Source organism: Jatropha curcas, chromosome 5 (genome assembly GCF_041381405.1).
Source record: "Jatropha curcas cultivar XTBG-Jc1 chromosome 5, XTBG_Jcur_1.0, whole genome shotgun sequence".
Classification (NCBI taxonomy): domain Eukaryota; kingdom Viridiplantae; phylum Streptophyta; class Magnoliopsida; order Malpighiales; family Euphorbiaceae; genus Jatropha; species Jatropha curcas.
In genome coordinates, this window is record NC_143155.1 from 29,051,132 (window position 1) to 29,068,591 (window position 17,460).

General features: G+C 33.8%; 1 protein-coding gene across 2 annotated transcripts; it reads left to right on the forward strand.

The window, feature by feature from the left end:
* Nucleotides 1-4,761: 4,761 nt before the first annotated feature.
* On the forward strand, nucleotides 4,762-16,652 carry CCT (RNA polymerase II transcription mediator). 2 transcript variants are annotated; one of them, XM_012227999.4, is made up of 13 exons: nucleotides 4,762-4,982; nucleotides 6,782-6,952; nucleotides 7,524-7,583; nucleotides 7,787-7,892; nucleotides 8,312-8,380; nucleotides 8,537-8,590; nucleotides 8,788-8,895; nucleotides 9,045-9,194; nucleotides 9,284-9,631; nucleotides 9,765-12,169; nucleotides 12,390-14,987; nucleotides 15,109-15,433; nucleotides 15,793-16,652. In XM_012227999.4, the coding sequence occupies exons 2-13, from the start codon at nucleotides 6,825-6,827 to the stop codon at nucleotides 16,240-16,242; spliced, it is 6,801 nt and encodes a 2,266-aa protein (XP_012083389.1). In that variant the 5' UTR covers nucleotides 4,762-4,982; nucleotides 6,782-6,824; the 3' UTR covers nucleotides 16,243-16,652. The 2 variants fall into 2 exon arrangements, with proteins under 2 accessions (XP_012083389.1, XP_020538508.1); XM_020682849.3 differs by lacking the exon at nucleotides 4,762-4,982 and adding an exon at nucleotides 5,153-5,476.
* Nucleotides 16,653-17,460: the final 808 nt, after the last annotated feature.

Genomic DNA, 17,460 nt, shown 5'->3' on the forward strand with positions numbered 1-17,460 from the left:
TAAAAAAAAAGCCAGGTTATTAAAAAATAATTTTAGAAATTATATGCAATCAAATAATAAAATGTAATTTTTCTTTTTTCGTCTTAACCACGGATATCCCGAGTTCACTGGGATAGAACTAAATCTTGCTCGCACCAGGTCGGCCTAACCTAAGAAGGAATAAAGTACTCATAGCGAGTATTTGTTACATTCATGAATATCAAACCCTCGACCTCACTTAAGGGAGAAGAGTGTCTAACCACTCATCCAAACACTCGTTGATATAAAAATGTAATTTTTGAATTGGCTATGACTAAAACTATTTAAAGATATTCTAAATTTCATTGAGAGCAATATCGAAAATTCTATTATTCCCCCTATTCCCACATTCATACATAGTACTAGTCTTTTATATGACGGGTGTTGCACGTTGACTATTCTCGTTATATACTCATTTTATCTCTCTCTCTCTCTCTCTCTCTCTCTCTCTCTCTCTCTCTCTCTCTCTCTCTCTCTCTCTCTCTCTCTCTCTCTCTCTCTCTCTCTCTCTCTCTCTCTCTCTCTCTATATATATATATATATATATATATATATATATATATATATATATATATATATATATATATATATATATCATAAGTTTTGTTTAAATTAAAATAAATACAAATGGTTAATTTGTACAGTACTTTGTTGGATAAATTACTTGCAGTGTTACTTATTTTATACATAATTATATTTTTATATAATGAAGTGATCTTAAAATAAAGTTCAATCTAATCTTTAAACCTAATCCTTTAGTCCATAATTTATAAATGTAGATTTTAAAAATCCTAATAGGTGCTCAAAAAGAAAATCAAGTCATCACTCAATTTTTAATCCCTGCTCTCAACCCCAAGTCAATATCTATATATAATTATAATGAATAATAATAATAAATTATTTTTATTGCTAGGTCAAAGAAAAGAAACGAGAAGATGATCTGAATTGATAATGGAAATCACTTTGACCACGGTGACAATATTATTTACCCAATATACTAGACAAAAAGAATATATGCACATACATACAAATTCTTGAAACCCAAAAAGTGACCGAAACAGAAATATATAGTTCTTATTTTTTTTCCAGCTTCCTAAATACTATTTTCTTTTAAGTCAAACAGATTTAGGATATAAGAGAAAAAAATATCAAGAAGATTAAAAATGTTTAACTATCAATAGATCATCTATTTATTACAATGGAGATATGAATTTCTTACTAAATTAAAATGATAGTAGTTACAAATTATTCAGTAATGAAAAAGAAAATCAAAAATTATTATTAAGAATAAAACTCTTTCAAAACTCACTTAACAAAAAAAAAAAAAAAGTTTCAATATATATAGATATATAAATATATCAATAAAATATTATATATATTTTAAAATTAAAATTTCAATTGTTTACATCACATGTTAAATTATGTAAATTTTATTTGAAAATTTACTTTTTAAAAATATATCCAATCAAATATGACAAACATAAAGAATAAAAATATTAATAAAAATAATATACTTTTTTCTTTTTTTTTATCTCTCTCCTAAATATAATATAATATTATATATATATTCTATTTGGAAATTTATTTTTTAAAAATATATCCAATCATATTGTACAAACTTAAAGAATAAAGAAAAAAGAATATTAATAAAAAGATATATTTTTGTATTTATATCTTAAAAGAATTAAATATTTAATAAATTAAATAAAAAAAATTATCAAATTTCTCATTATCATATATATTCATTAAAAATAAATTTAGTAAATATAAAAATTAAAATTTTAAAATGCTTAATTATATATGTGTATTGATTTAAAAAATTATTTTTTCGATTTATTAGGAGACCTGATGGCTAAAATAATACTGCGGACTACACAACAATTAAATTTGTAACTCACCTAAAAAAAACTTTTCAAGATGTATAGATATATCAATATACCAATAAAATATTAAATTTTTAAAATTAAAAATTTCAACTGTATACCATCGAGCTTGAATTATGTAAACTCTATTTAAAAATTTACTTTTTGAAAATTTATCCAATCAAATCTTACAAATATTAAAAAAATAAAAACATTAATCAAAAAAATAATATACATTTTTTTATCTCTCTCCTAAATAAAATATTATATATATTCTATTTGAAATTTTATTTTATTTTTAAATATCCAATCATATCATACAAATATAAAGAAAATAATATTTTCTTTCTTTTTTTATATATATTTCCTAAAATAATTAAATATTTAATAAATAAACTATATAAAATTTTCAAATATCTCATTATCATATATATTCATTAAAAATAAATTTAATAAAGATAAAACTTAAAATTTTAAAATGTTTAATTATTTATATGTATTTATTTAAAAAATAATTTTTTATTCATTAGGATGTTTGATGGATCGAAATAATATTGTGAACTACACAATAATTAAATTGGTGAAAACACTTGTGGTAAAGAGAATTCAAATTCGAGAGTCTTACTCCTCACATAAGTGAGAAGACAATCAGGCCGCATATAATTGGCTGAGAAAATAATTTTTGTAAATTATATCCAATCAACTAATAAACTGTAATTTTTTAATTGCTATCATTAAAGGTATTTTAGAACATTTTTAATTTCATTAATGGTGATATAGGAAATTCTATTATTCCCTTCCATTTTCACTTTTATATATAATACTAGTCTTCTTTATAACGTGTTGCATGTTGACTATGCTCGTTATATGTTCATTCTTTATACTCATTCAATTTTTTATTTATATAATATTAAAATATAAATTCTTATTTAGATTGACTGGTTAAATTATATTACACTTTATATATACAGTAAATATTTTTTTAGTATGTCAACGTACTGATTCATACAATTTGTATTATATGTTAGTTGCTTTTATTTTCTTTTTTAAGGAAAAACCAATCGATTTATAAAAAGCATCTTATAGCTTCTATTATATGTTTTATAATTAATTTATATATTTTGTTAATAATTTTCATTGTAATCTCTTGTAGTAAATAAATATACGTTAACAATAAAATAAGAAAACAATCTAATAAATCAAATTAAATATTTATAAATAGTAATAAATTTTTATTTTTATTTTTGTAGCCAATCAAAATCATGAAAGCATTTTAAGAAATTATTAATAAAATTATATTCTTTAATAGAAATAGGATTTGAATTATAAAAGATATCAATATGACTAATTAAATTTGAGGTATTTAAAAATAATAATATTTTATTTTATTTTTTTAACCAAATTAGAGTGCAATTTGTAATTAAATAAATTTAACCATACCCTTTTTAAATTAAATTTGAATTGTCTAGATATATTTATTTAAAATAAAATCAAAATATATATATAAAATTTTAAATGCCTCGTTTACATATATTATTTAAAATTATAATATTGAAGATAAATTATAAATTATAACAATAATAAATTATTAAAAATTATTATTATTTATTTATATAATAATATAACAAAATAAAATATAATTAGACAAAATAAGATAATAATAGTAAAACTTTAAAATTTTGATATGGTTAATTATCTATATTCATTTATCTATTAAAAAAATTAAAAAAATCAAATTATAAAAATATTATATATATTTTTAGGTTAAAATTTTTTAACCGGTTAAAATTAAGGTTATTTTAGAATAACTTAAATTTCAGTAGGATAATATCGGCAATCCCATTATTTTCCTCATTCTTACTTTTATATATAGTATAGAAGTATAGATAAATAAATTATGATTTTCGTTTCAAAATTTTTTACTGTGTTTTTAAATATGTTGTACAAAGATTTTGTTTGTATAGAAACAATAGTATTAGGGTAGTGTGAGTGGATCATCGTATAAATTAATTAAATTCAATTTTCCAAATAATTGAAACCAATACGTTTAAGGAAAAGTTTACTAAATCAATAGCAGTTGTTAATCTCCTAGCTTGAGTATGAGCTTGGTTATAATTAAAATGAGCAAAGTTTGAATTCAATTTTTATTTTTATTTTTTCAAATTTGCATATATGTTCAACGAACACAATTCAATTTCCACTTAACTCGGCCAGTATATAGCCACAAAATTTAGTTATATAATTTATAATTTTGTTAATGTTACACATTTATACCATTCAATTCTTCAGATTAATGGTGACTTTGTTAAGTTCGATATATGGGTCTAGTCGATTTAAGCGTAGATGTTTATTTTGTTAAAGTTTTCCTAACTAACAATAATAAAAAAAGGAAAAAAAAGTTAATTGTTATAAAAAAACGAAAAAAATGTTAATAAAAAAATAATCTCACGTTAAGATGTCAAAAATCAAACTTACATTAAAAAAAAAAAAAAAAAATTTCACTTCGCCCATTTGAAAAGTGAAGCTTCACTTCCACTATTAGCTAGTTGCAACTCAAAATCTTCATCCTCCACCAAAGGGACCAAACCCTAATCCCCTTTCTATCTCCAATCCCACATAAGATAAGAACCATCTAAGCCAAAAAGGAAAATAAACTCCTGTGATATCAACTGAAAAAACACCCTCAACAAAAACCCAGATTATTATACTATAATAGAGTTGCCATTATTCTTGGGTGTCAAATCACTTTTACTAATTTGCCCTTGATAGGTTGATTCCTCTCGGTAATCTCATCAGAAATGCATAAAGTTATCGAGGGCGAAACAGGGAAAAGCGCACAAAAAATGTGATTATATGTATTTATTATTATTATTTAAAAAAAAAAAAGATGATTAGATCGCTGCCCACCTTCTCTTTATTCTAACACAGGAAGTAACAGAAGCATCATCATCATCGTCATCATCATCAAAGCTAAAGAGTCAAAGCCCTCAAAGGCCGAGACCCTTCTTCTTTCCGCTTTCTCTCTCTAAAACATTTTCTCTCTCTCTAGAGGGATTTATTCTATCTGCATCTCTCTTCCTCTTCGAATCTTTAATATTCAAGGTACGGCTATGACCTTGCTGTCTTTTTTCTTTCCATCTCAAATCGCAATTCTTTTTTCCGTTATCGACGTGAGGTTAAGTCTTAATTACGAATTCGCTATTAAAACCCTAGCTTTCTATCCTGCTTGGGACTATATATTGAGGTTCTTAGTAGCTTGCTTATTGCGTTCGAGCTGGGAATCGGAGCTCGGTCTAAACCCTAGTTTTGATTTGTGATAAATTGTGGCGCTTTTGCTTTTAGATTTGGTGACTTAGGGTGGAAATGTTTATTTAGTTTGATATAGGATGCTGGGTGGTTTTGTTTGAATTGGATGTTTGTGTGATTCAGTTGATTTGTCGTATTGCCGTATGGATATCGTGTTATTTGCATTTTGTTTTTGATTAGTTTTGTGCGTTTTAAGTTTTGTGCTTTCTGGGCTGCCATGTTTGGAGGGAAAGAGTTAAAAACTTGAGCTATTATTAATCGGGTTTCAGGCCTAGTTTTTGCAGATCAAGGTAATAAAATTAACTTATGCTCTTGTTTAATATGAGTGCAGCTAGTTGGGCGTTTGATTAAAATTTGAAAAACAGCATCTCTACTTTAAATTTTTACATATTTTAGGTTCAGAGTTATATTAATTTAAATTTTTTGTTTGCAGCATTGAACTTTTGTAACCTAGTTATGCTCTTTCTCGATGATATTAAATGTTGGCAGTTTTGAACTAGTATTCTTCTTCAACTTCTCTTCTTTTGGAGAATATAATTCAAAACTTTACAACACAGTGCAACTGCAGCAGAGTTGATGTTGCAGCAACCAATGTCTGATTGTACATTGCTCGTAGCACGTACATTAGACCAATAGTTATTCTTTGTCTAAGTTTCAAAACATTACGTGCACACACAAAATTGTTTGGTGCGGGAATACTTCAGTATTGATGCTAATGGTTTTAAAAGAATCTAATATTTTCTTTTAGTAAATATTATTGATGTTAGGGGAGGGTGGAGATTTGGCAGGCTCAAATCCTTCCTTCTCCTTTTGGGGCCTATCCAAAAGAGAATCCACTCCTTCATCGTGAATATCTGAATACTATAGGACAAACTGATCTGTCGATGTCTTTCCTTCCAAACAAAACATCTAGAATTTGGCTCGCTTCATTTTGCAAATAAGGCATATCCTCTTGGAATAGTCACAAGCACAAGATGATTTTTACTCTGACAACTGCTGAAATTACTCTCTTCCAAATTTTACCTTTGTTCTTGTAGTTATTTATTTGGTTCACACGCAAAAGTGCTGGTTTATGTTTGAAGCTGATGCTTTGTTTTTCATTCTTGATCTTTAAGCATGAACAGTTATGAATTCATATATTGGTTTTTGCCGTACTTGAAATTCTACATTAAAGTTGATTTAGATTCATTAAAAATTATGTTAACAAGTGGAAAGCTTGAAAGCTCGTGAGATTTAACTTGAATATGGGTAATTTTATTGTTGTTGTATCTGTGGCCTGCCATTTTTACTCCCTGTATACCCTTTTGCTCTATTATTTTTGATACCATGACAGGCTGTTTCTTGTGTTTATTTATTTTTCGTTGCCCAACATTTCAGACAGTTAGCTTGCAATGACATGGATTGGTTTCTAAATATGCTAGGCATGTAAGAATTTGGCACTTAGGGACAGTATAGTTTTGAATTAACATTGAACAGTAGTTTATGGAATCTTATCATATTAATTTTTAGCTTTTATCATGCTGGAGGCTAGACAATTATAACACCTGGTTGTTGGATGCCATTCACATTTGTATTATTTTGATTTATTCTTGCAGTGGTTTGATGTTGGGAGCAGTATGCCGGTGATAGTTTGGAGAAATGCAAAGGTATCATCCTGCCAACTGCACTGGTGCAGTTAATAATAATGTAATTGGTGGAGCATCAGTTAGGGATACTGGCCGGGCTGATTCATCTTCATTGCAAGCTAACTTCTCCATTAATGCTAGGTAATTTGGTAAATATGGTATCGTCCTATGTGCTGTACTTCACTGAAAATGAATTCCAGCTTCTCATGTATAATCCCAGATAGCCTTTGTTTTCATTTTAAAGGCAACTTCGTGGCCATAGTATGGAGTTTTGTATGTATCCACTATTTTTGTGATAATTATTGACTGGGTCCATATATGGTATGCTTATATATGTTTACATACTGAGTTTGTGGATATTACAGTAGTTTATGCTTGTACTTATTTTTTCTTTGAAATCATGTTGCAAAACATTCAGGCATTTGCACTCTGCCTGTCTCATAGAGAATAAGGGCCAACAATGCCTGTTTCTCTAGTTCTTGTTTATGCTGCATACTGTTTGATGTATGGAAATGGAGGTTCTCTTTTTATTCCTTCTCTGGTCTGATTCAATCAAGAGCTTGTTTTCCTTTTAAATTGATGCTATTCCATATCTTCCTTTTAAATTGATGCTATTCCATAGCATCTCGTTGAATGAATTATGACATTCTCAATATTCTATGTTGCTTATTTTTTTATGATGGATAGCTCTTAATTGTTTTGCATGGTGCAGGCGGCCACCTCCACTGACTCCGTACAAGTTGAAGTGTGATAAAGAGCCCCTGAATTCCCGGTAAACTCAGCATTAGCGTGGTGTTTTCTTTTTATTTTGATTACTTTTCTCTGTGGACAGAACAATTTCAATTAGAGGTTTAATAGAATGCAACATTATTTAAGAACATTTCCTATTCTTTCTATTTCAATTTTTATTTATATGGTGTTATGTTGCATATGATGCTTATCTGTATTATGCCCTGTTACAATTTAAAATCTCAGACTTGGACCCCCCGACTTTCATCCCCAGACTCCAAATTGCCCTGAGGAGACCCTCACGAAAGAATATGTTCAGTCTGGATACAAGGAGACAGTTGAAGGCCTTGAGGTGTGTTTTTTAGTCATTGAATTTCATTTCCTTTACATTAGACTATGTCATTGTCTACTGGATATGAATTCAATATAAGTGAGAGTACCTATGTTCTTCTTAGATCTCATGAGTCATGGAAACTTAAGGGATTAAAATATCAAAACTCTATTTTGTACACACTCTAATTTTTAGTTTTAACATTTTGTTTAAACTAAAGTTGTTCTGTATTTGTTCCTTTATAGACTGTGAAGGTTGATGTCAATTTCACAAAAGTTATTTTATTTGGCCATACTTTATTTGACGTTGCTCAAGTGACACGAGTTTTGGAGTCCACTAGTTGTCGTGTAGTCCTTATTAAAATTGGTTATTAATATTTTTGTGCAAATAGATAAATGATCATAGCAAATCTTATTTTGGTTTGCTTGCCAACTTGTCAGGAAAATAGAGAAATCTCATTGACTCAGGTTCAACAATTTACTAAGCCTGTTGTCATAAGATGCAGAGAGGTGAGTTTTTTTTTTTTTTTTTTTTTTTTTTTTTTTTTTTTTTTTTGATGCTGTAATGTTCTTTCCTTAATTGTTAATTCAGGATTTTTTTAAAAAAAGCTACATTGTAAAATGGTTGGCACCTAATGACAGTTGATGCTTTGTTTTCGTCTGCAGGCAATCAGAAAATGTCTGAGGGCCATTAATGAGTCCCGTGCTCAAAAGCGCAAGGTGATGCATTTTTCCTTTCTAATTTTAGGTGGTGGTCATGTAATTTCTTTTCCAGTAAATCTTAAAATAGGCTTTTCTTATTGCATACTTTGATGCCAATCTCATTTGTATTAGAAAAACTTTCTCGAAACGTATCTTTAGGTTTGGAGATCATATCAATGAATATGAACATATACATATTCTTATCAATATGACAGGCTGGTCAGGTCTATGGTGTGCCGCTTGCTGGGTCATTATTAACCAAGCCTGGTGTCTTTCCTGAGCAAAGGCCTTGTGGTGAAGATTTCAGGAGGAAATGGATTGAGGTATAGATTGTTTTATGTTCGATTGAAACTGCAATTTGTTTTTCAAGTTCCACCAAAAATGTATCATGTATGTTGTGATGAATTAATGGCAATCTTACTCCCTGTTGGGTTTCATCCCTATAAGTTTTCCCCTTTCATCTTTATGCCAGGGTTTATCACAACCACACAAGCGATTGCGCTCTTTGGCCGACCATGTGCCTCATGGGTATCGGAGGAAATCCCTTCTTGAAGTTCTTATAAGGAATAATGTTCCATTGCTAAGAGCAACTTGGTTTATCAAAGTAACTTATCTTAATCAGGTAGAGCTGTTTAAATACTATCTTCTATTTGTGCTACCCTTAGTTATAGTTGACTGCTTCTTATAGCAGGTTATGGTTATCTATTGCAGGTCCGCCCTAGTTCTGCTAGTATTTCATCTGGAGCACCTGATAAAACTCAGTTGTCTCGGACAGAACTTTGGACAAAAGATGTTATTGAGTACTTGCAGTTTCTCCTTGATGAATTTTTCTCCAGAAATAATTCCCATTCTGCTCCACATACTAGAGATAGATCGCCACAAATGCTCTATGCGGGTTCATTACAGCACAGGAGTGATCCAGCTGTGGTGTTTGTTGATAGTGAGGAGCCTTCCCTGCATTTTAAGTGGTGGTATGTGGTACGGTTGATACACTGGCACCATGCTGAAGGGCTGCTTCTTCCTTCTGTAATCATTGATTGGGTTCTTAGTCAACTGCAGGTACATTTCTGGTTGTGCCATTTCTTTTGAACCTATTGCTTTCAAGATTTAGATAAATTTTGTGTTTGCACAGGATTGAATGTGAACAACTAATTGGAATTTTTGTTTCTGGTTTAACTTGCCTTCCTTTCAGGAAAAGGAAATGCTTGAGATCTTGCAGTTACTGTTGCCAATCATATATGGTGTTTTAGATACTATTATTCTATCCCAATCGTATGTCCGTACTCTTGCAGTAATAGCAGTTCGTTACATTGTAGAACTTTCTCCAGTTGGATCAGATCTTGTAGATAATTCTCGGAGGGCTTACACAACTTCTGCTTTAATAGAGATGCTTCGGTATTTGATATTGGCTGTACCGGATACATTCGTTGCTTTGGATTGCTTTCCTTTACCACAAATTGTACTGTCTTATACAGTAAATGATGGGGCTTTTGCATTGAAGTCATCTGAAGAGGCAAGAAAAACCATAGATAATTCAGCTGGAGCTGTTGGGGTGTTAAGAAATAAAGGGTTTGATGCTCAGTATCAATCCTTTTCTTTTAATAAGGTTGTTTCATCCATCCAGAAGCGGGCAGATAATCTTGCAAAGGCTGCTTGTCCTGGCTATCTGGTTCACAGTGTAGCAAAAGCTGTACAAGCATTGGATAAAGCTCTTTCACAGGGAGACATTAGAGAGGCTTATAATTTTCTTTTTGAAAATTTTTGTGATGGAGCTGTTGATGAGGGTTGGATTGAAGAAGTCAGTCCATGCTTGAGGTCATCATTGAAGTGGATAGGGACTGTGAGCTTGTCATTTATTTGTTCTGTGTTTTTCCTTTGTGAGTGGGCAACATGTGATTATAGGGATTTTCGGGCTGCCCCACCTAATGATGTTCAGTTCAGTGGTAAAAAAGATGTTTCTCAGGTTTATATTGCAAGTCGGCTCCTAAGGCTGAAAATAAGAGATATGCAAAGTAGATCTCGACGGAAGAATGAAAGATCCCTCGGAATCAAAGGTCTCAGTCAGCATAATTATGTTGGCAGGGTTCCTGTGGGAAATGGATGTGAAAACAAAGGCAACACAAAAAATGGGAATAGAAAAATTAGAAATTTGTCAGATATATTTGAGAGTCCAGGTCCTTTACATGACATCATAGTTTGTTGGATTGATCAACATGAAGTTCAAAAAGGAGAAGGTTTGAAGCGTCTTCAGCTGCTCATAGTGGAACTTATACAATCTGGAATTTTCTATCCTCATTCTTATGTTAGACAGCTGATAATTAGTGGGATTATGGATGCAAGTGGGCCTGCAGGTGATCTTGACAGACGGAAGAGACACTATCAAATTCTGAAACAATTGCCTGGGCTCTTCCTCCATGATATCTTGGAAGAGGCAAGAATTGTAGAAGGGTCTGATCTTTTGGAGGCCATGCATGTTTACTCAAATGAACGTCGCCTTCTCCTACGTGGTGTCCTTTGTGAACAAAATCAAAATTTGTGCAGATCGAATATACTGATGCGGAAACAAAGGCATCATCCAACGTCTGTAAAGGATGGTGCTTCTCCAGCTTCTATTGATCAATGGAAAACTATTCAGTCCTGGCCTAATGTTTTGGCTTCGAAAAAAGTCAAGTCAAATGCTGAGATTGATGAACTGAAGGCATCTATCTCAGTGCTGTTACAAATTCCTATCTTGTCTCCATCTTCAGACACAGGACTGGATGACTCTCAAGGGAGTGTTAAGAGGGTTGCTGATTCAACATGCAACAAAATTGATTTAGTGGAAAGTACTCCGGGGTGTGAGGATTGTAGAAAGGCGAAGAGACAAAAATTAAGTGAAGAAAAGAGCTCGTGCCTTCAAGGTCATTCTCCAGTATCTGATGATGAAGATACTTGGTGGATGCGGAAGGGGACCAAATCCTTAGATTTATCCAAGGTTGATCCACCACTTAAGTCTTCCAAACAGATCTCGAAGGGTAGGCAAAAGGTTGTGCGTAAAACTCAAAGTCTAGCTCAGTTAGCAGCTGCTAGGATTGAAGGCAGCCAGGGAGCTTCCACAAGTCATGTATGTGATAATAAGGTTGGTTGCCCTCACCACAGAAATGGAACAGAGGCAGAAACGCTTAAGTCAGCAGATGGAGTTAGAACGTTGCATAGCGGAGATATTGTTTCAATTGCAAAAGCTTTGAAGCAACTGCGATTTGTGGAGAAGAGGTCCATTACCGTTTGGTTGGTAACTGTCGTTAAGCAGCTTGTTGAAGAGACTGAAAGGAATATTGCCAAGGCCAGCCAGTTCACTAGGACTTTTGTTCCTGCTGACGATAGAAGCTCTATCCGGTGGAAGCTTGGTGAGGATGAGCTCTCTGCAGTATTATATTTGATGGATGTTTGTAATGGTTTAGTTTCTGCAGCCAAGTTATTGCTGTGGCTTTTGCCAAAGGTTGTCAGCAATACCAATTCCACAATCCATAGTGGGAGAAACATTGCAGTATTGCAAAGGAATATGGAAAACCACGCGTGCGAAGTGGGAGAGGCATTTCTTATGTCATGCCTCCGAAGGTGAGCTCCCAGATTTTGCCTAATTATAAAGTTTCAGACTGTTCTTATGCTGGAAAAATATTATATGCTCAGTATTTCTTGTTTCCTTGTGCTTATGGACTTATTATGTGATAAACATTTTTGAATGTGTTTATGGCATCTGTTCACTTGATGTTCTTTGCCATAGAATGGCTTCAGGACGAATAGTGCTATATTGATGAACGATGAATTTCTTTTTCAGGTACGAGAACATACTTGTTGCAGCAGATCTTATTCCTGAAGTCTTGGCAGCTGCAATACAACGGGTAGCAGCACTGCTGGCTTCTAATGGAAGACTTTCAGGTTCAGCAGTCTTAACTTACTCCCGATATTTGTTGAGGAAATATGGCAACGTGGCAAGTGTTCTTGAATGGGAGAAGAATTTTAAAGCAACTTGTGATAAGAGACTTCTTTCTGAACTTGAACCCAGTCGATCCTTGGATGGAGAGTTTGGATTTGCATTGGGAGTTCCAGCAGGAGTTGAAGATCTTGATGATTTTTTCCGACAAAAGATAACTGGTAATCGTATGAGCAGAGCTGGAATCAGCATGAAAGATATAGTACAAAGACAAATTGATGATGCTTTTCACTATTTCTTTGGTAAAGATAGAAAGTTCTTTGGTACTGGTACGCAAAAAGGTCCTGGATTTGAAAAATCTGATGATGGGCACCAGATAGCTCAACAAATAATTCGGGGATTATTGGATTGCTTTCGGCAGACTGGTGGTGCTGCTCAAGAAGGTGACCCTTCTTTGGTATCTTCAGCTGTTTCTGCTATAGTCAATAATGTTGGACCAACTATAGCCAAAATGCCTGATTTTTCAGCAGTCTCTAATCATTCCAATTCTCCATCTGCTATGGCTTCAATGAGTTTTGCTAGGTGCATTTTGCGCATCCATATCAATTGCCTGTGTCTTCTTAAGGAAGCCCTTGGAGAGCGTCAAAGCCGGGTTTTTGAGATAGCTCTTGCTGCAGAAGCCTCGTCAGCTCTTCTTATGGCTTTTGCTCCAGGAAAGGCTTCTCGAAATCAGTTTCAACTGTCTCCTGAAGATCCCAATATGAACAGTTCCAATGAGATTATGAGCAATTCTGCCAGATCTGGAAGGGGAACAAAAAGTGCTGCTGCAATATCTGCACTTATTATTGGAGCTCTTATCCATGGTGTTACGAGCTTGGAGAGAATGGTAACTGTCTTAAGACTAAAGGAAGGCTTGGATGTTATTCAGTTTATAAGGAGCACAAAATCCAATTCAAATGGCAATGCCCGTTCAATTTCAGCTTTTAAGGGGGATAACACAATTGAAGTTTATGTGCATTTGTTTAGGCTGCTCATTGGGAATTGCAGAACTCTATGTGATGGTTTAATTGTCGAACTTTTGGGTGAATCATCTATAGTTGCTCTTTCTAGGATGCAGCGAATGCTTCCTCTTGCTTTGGTCTTTCCACCAGCCTATTCTATATTTGCCTTTGTCATATGGAGACAAGTTATTCTTAGCAAAGACCTTGTAAACCGTGAAGACTTAAATCAGTTATACTTATCTTTGTCGATGGCCATAGGAGATGCCATAAAGCACCTGCCCTTTCGGGATGTGTGTCTGAGAGACAGTCAAGGGTTTTATGATCTTGTAGCTGCAGATGCCAGTGATGCTGACTTTGCTGCCATGTTAAATGGTTTGGATGTGCACTCTAAATCTGCAGCTTTTGTTCCTCTCCGTGGAAGACTGTTTTTGAATGCCATCATTGATTGTAAGATGCCACATTGTGTATCCACTCAGGATGAGAGCAACCGAGTTTCTGGATTTGGTGGATCTAAAGTTCAACATGCAGAGAGTGAAACAAAGCTTCTGGATAAGCTAGTGAATGTATTGGATACTTTGCAGCCTGCAAAATTCCATTGGCAGTGGGTTGAACTTAGGTTGCTTTTGAATGAACAAGCCCTTGTGGAAAAGCTTGAAACCCATGATATGTCCCTAGCAGATGCTATTCGTTCCTCCTCACCCGGTCTTGAAAAAGCTGCTGCTTCTGAAAACGAGAACAACTTCATTGTAATCATCCTAACAAGGTTGTTGGTCAGACCTGATGCTGCACCTCTTTTCTCCGAGCTGGTTCATCTTTTTGGAAGGTCACTAGAAGATTCGATGTTATTGCAGGCTAAATGGTTCTTGGGAGGCCTTGATGTTCTTTTTGGACGGAAAACCATTAGACAACGTCTTACTAATATTGCAGAGAGTAAAAATCTTTCAACTAAGGCTCAGTTTTGGAGGCCATGGGGCTGGTGTAAGTCAGGTGCTGATCTTGTGATGAGCAGAGGAGACAAGAAGAAGTTTGAGGTCACCTCCCTTGAAGAGGGGGAGGTTGTTGACGACAGCACAGATGCAAAAAAGTCTGGAAAAGTTCCTACTCAAATATTTGAAACTGATAGTTTCAGTATCAACCAGACACATATTACTGAAAGAGCTCTCATTGAACTAGTTCTTCCATGCATAGATCAAGGTTCAGATGAGTCGCGTAATACGTTTGCAAGTGATTTGATCAAGCAGTTAATTAATATTGAGCAACAGATAAATGCATTTGCTCGTGGTGCGAGCAAGCAGGCAGGATCAACTTCTTCTGGATTGGAAGGTCCTGTAAATAAAGGTAGCAATCGCAAAGCTATAAGAGGTGGTAGCCCAGGAATGAACAGACGGACAGCAGGAGGAGCTGCAGATACTGCTTTGCCATCTCCTGCTGCCTTGCGAGCTTCTATGTCACTCCGGTTGCAACTATTGCTGAGATTGCTTCCTATAATATGTGCAGATGGGTAATTATTCATTTTTTTTTCTCTTATATCTGCAACAGTGGATGCTGCCTTCTTTGATGCTGTAATTTGCAACTGCTAGTATTTGGTTTCATCTTAGTTTTTCATTTGTTGTAATATTCAGGGAACCATCTGGCCGGAACATGAGGTACATGCTTGCATCTGTAATACTTCGTCTGCTAGGTCATCGGGTTGTGCATGAGGATGCAGACCTATCTCTCTCTCCTATGCAAAGTTCTCAATCCAAGATGGAACTGGAGTCAACATCAGAAGCTGCTTCTGGAGATTTATCTGGTGAATCTCTATTTGATCGGTTATTATTAGTCTTGCATGGTCTCTTGAGTAATAGCCAGCCAAGTTGGTTGAAATCAAGGGCAGCTTCCAAGTTAATGAATGAATTTTCAAAGGATTCTGCTGGACTTGATCGTGACGTGGTGGAGAGTTTGCAGGTTTGTTCTCTGATGTATTCTACTCTTTGAGTTGATTGATTTCGATATAGCAAATTAACTTTTTACTAGTAGAAAGAGACTACTTTCAGTTTCTGACTCATTATTGGGATAAAAGATTGAGTACTATTTGGCCGATCTGTTAGAATGTTATGTCAGCAAATTAAAAAAAATGGTTTACGCTTATCCAGCATGGAGAATCCTAATGAGCTTCTTCACACATTTAGAATTTTTTTTTTTTTTTTTTTTACCCCTCCGTCCTATTTATCATCCTCTCCATTATAAATTTTGACTCGGTACTAGATATACATTTATTTATCTTTATGCGTCCTACTTGATTGATAGATGTTTTATGGATGCAGAATGACTTGGATCACATGCAGCTGCCTGGTTCAATCCGGTGCCGCATCCAAGCTGCAATGCCAATACTTCTTCCTTCTGTACGATGGTCCATATCTTGCCAGTTACCTTCTGTTCCTATTGCTTCTGTTGCTTCACTTCAACCTAGTTCCACAATATCTGGGTTACACACTGGAAACCCACCGCAGAAAAATCCCCTTCCTTTGGGGCGAACGACAGCAAACATGACAGGGAAGCTCAAGTCATTGCCATTGCAACAGGATAATGATATGGAAATTGACCCTTGGACGCTCTTGGAAGATGGCACTGGATCAGGCTCATCTTCAAGTAACACAGCTGTGATTGGCAGTGGTGACCATGCTAATCTTCGAGCCTCCAGCTGGCTTAAAGGGGCTGTAAGGGTCAGACGGACAGATCTCACATACATTGGCGCTGTGGATGATGATAGCTGATTTAAGTTAACTTTCATTCTTGATTTGGCCTGTAGTGAACAGTCCCCTCAACAGGTAACGTTTTTGTTTATCATGAACAAATGGCATCAAGGTTCCACCTTGTTCTCGCATGTCCTGCCATTGATGGCCAAGGGAGATGTTGGGAGGGACATTCTTTTGGGGGCATGAGGTGCTTGTGAAGGTATTGAAGCAAAGATGCTCTTACTCAGCGTGCCCCGGCAGGTCTCGGGCCCACTTGACTACTAACTTTTTGATCACCGCCCATCTAGACTCTGTTCGCCAGGTGCAGTTCAGAGGCTTGTTGTATATATAGAGATAATTTTTTACCTTACCAATTCATCAGGGTAAAATATGTCAAGAATGATTTGTAGCTGTTTCATGTGCATCAATCTATTGTTGCATTCTCTCTCTCTCTCTCTCTCTCACTCTCTCTTTGTGCTTGCAGTGTTCCTTGCATGTTTGTGTCATTTCTTTATGCATGAGTGGCTGCTTCCATTTTTCTGTGGCATGTGGTCTTTATTCTTAATTTCTTCTTTAATGTTGTTTCAAATGTCACATTTTGTTTGATATGGACTTGTTTTGTAATTCTTTGTAATCCGGACTGTCATATTATCGGACTGTTTGATTGTGTTTCTGCACCTAGATTTGCCTTGCAGTTCAGATGTTTTATTTCTTAGTTAATCTTGCAGACTTTTGTATTGAAGTGTATTGAGTTTGCCATTTTGTTATTGTTTTCAGCATCACTGGGGCCGATGTGTTTGCATTTCAATTGCAAGTTTCAAATAATATCCCTTTCTACTTCCCTATGCTGCTCGCCGCTGTCATTTTTAATTTTGTTTCATATTTTAGTGCTGCCGCTGCAATTTTTTATTTAATTTTTAATTTTTTTGTTCTCTATATATATAGACATAAAAGAATTAAATTAAATGTATGTAAAAAGAGAAGTGACAAAAGAAACAATTTTTAAGCTGCTAAGTTGACCCAAAAAAAAAAAAAGTTTTTATGTTATTCTTTAATTTTATTTTTTTTACTATAGACATTAATTGAGTTGGCATTAATAATATTTTATGTTTCCTTTTTCTAATAATTTATATTATGTTATTAATTATTAAACAAACTGAAGACTTTTATCACTGATGTAATAAACTCTTTTTGAATTTCTAATTATTGGAAAATAAAGAAATTAAATAATTTTTTTATCAAATATAATAAGTATAT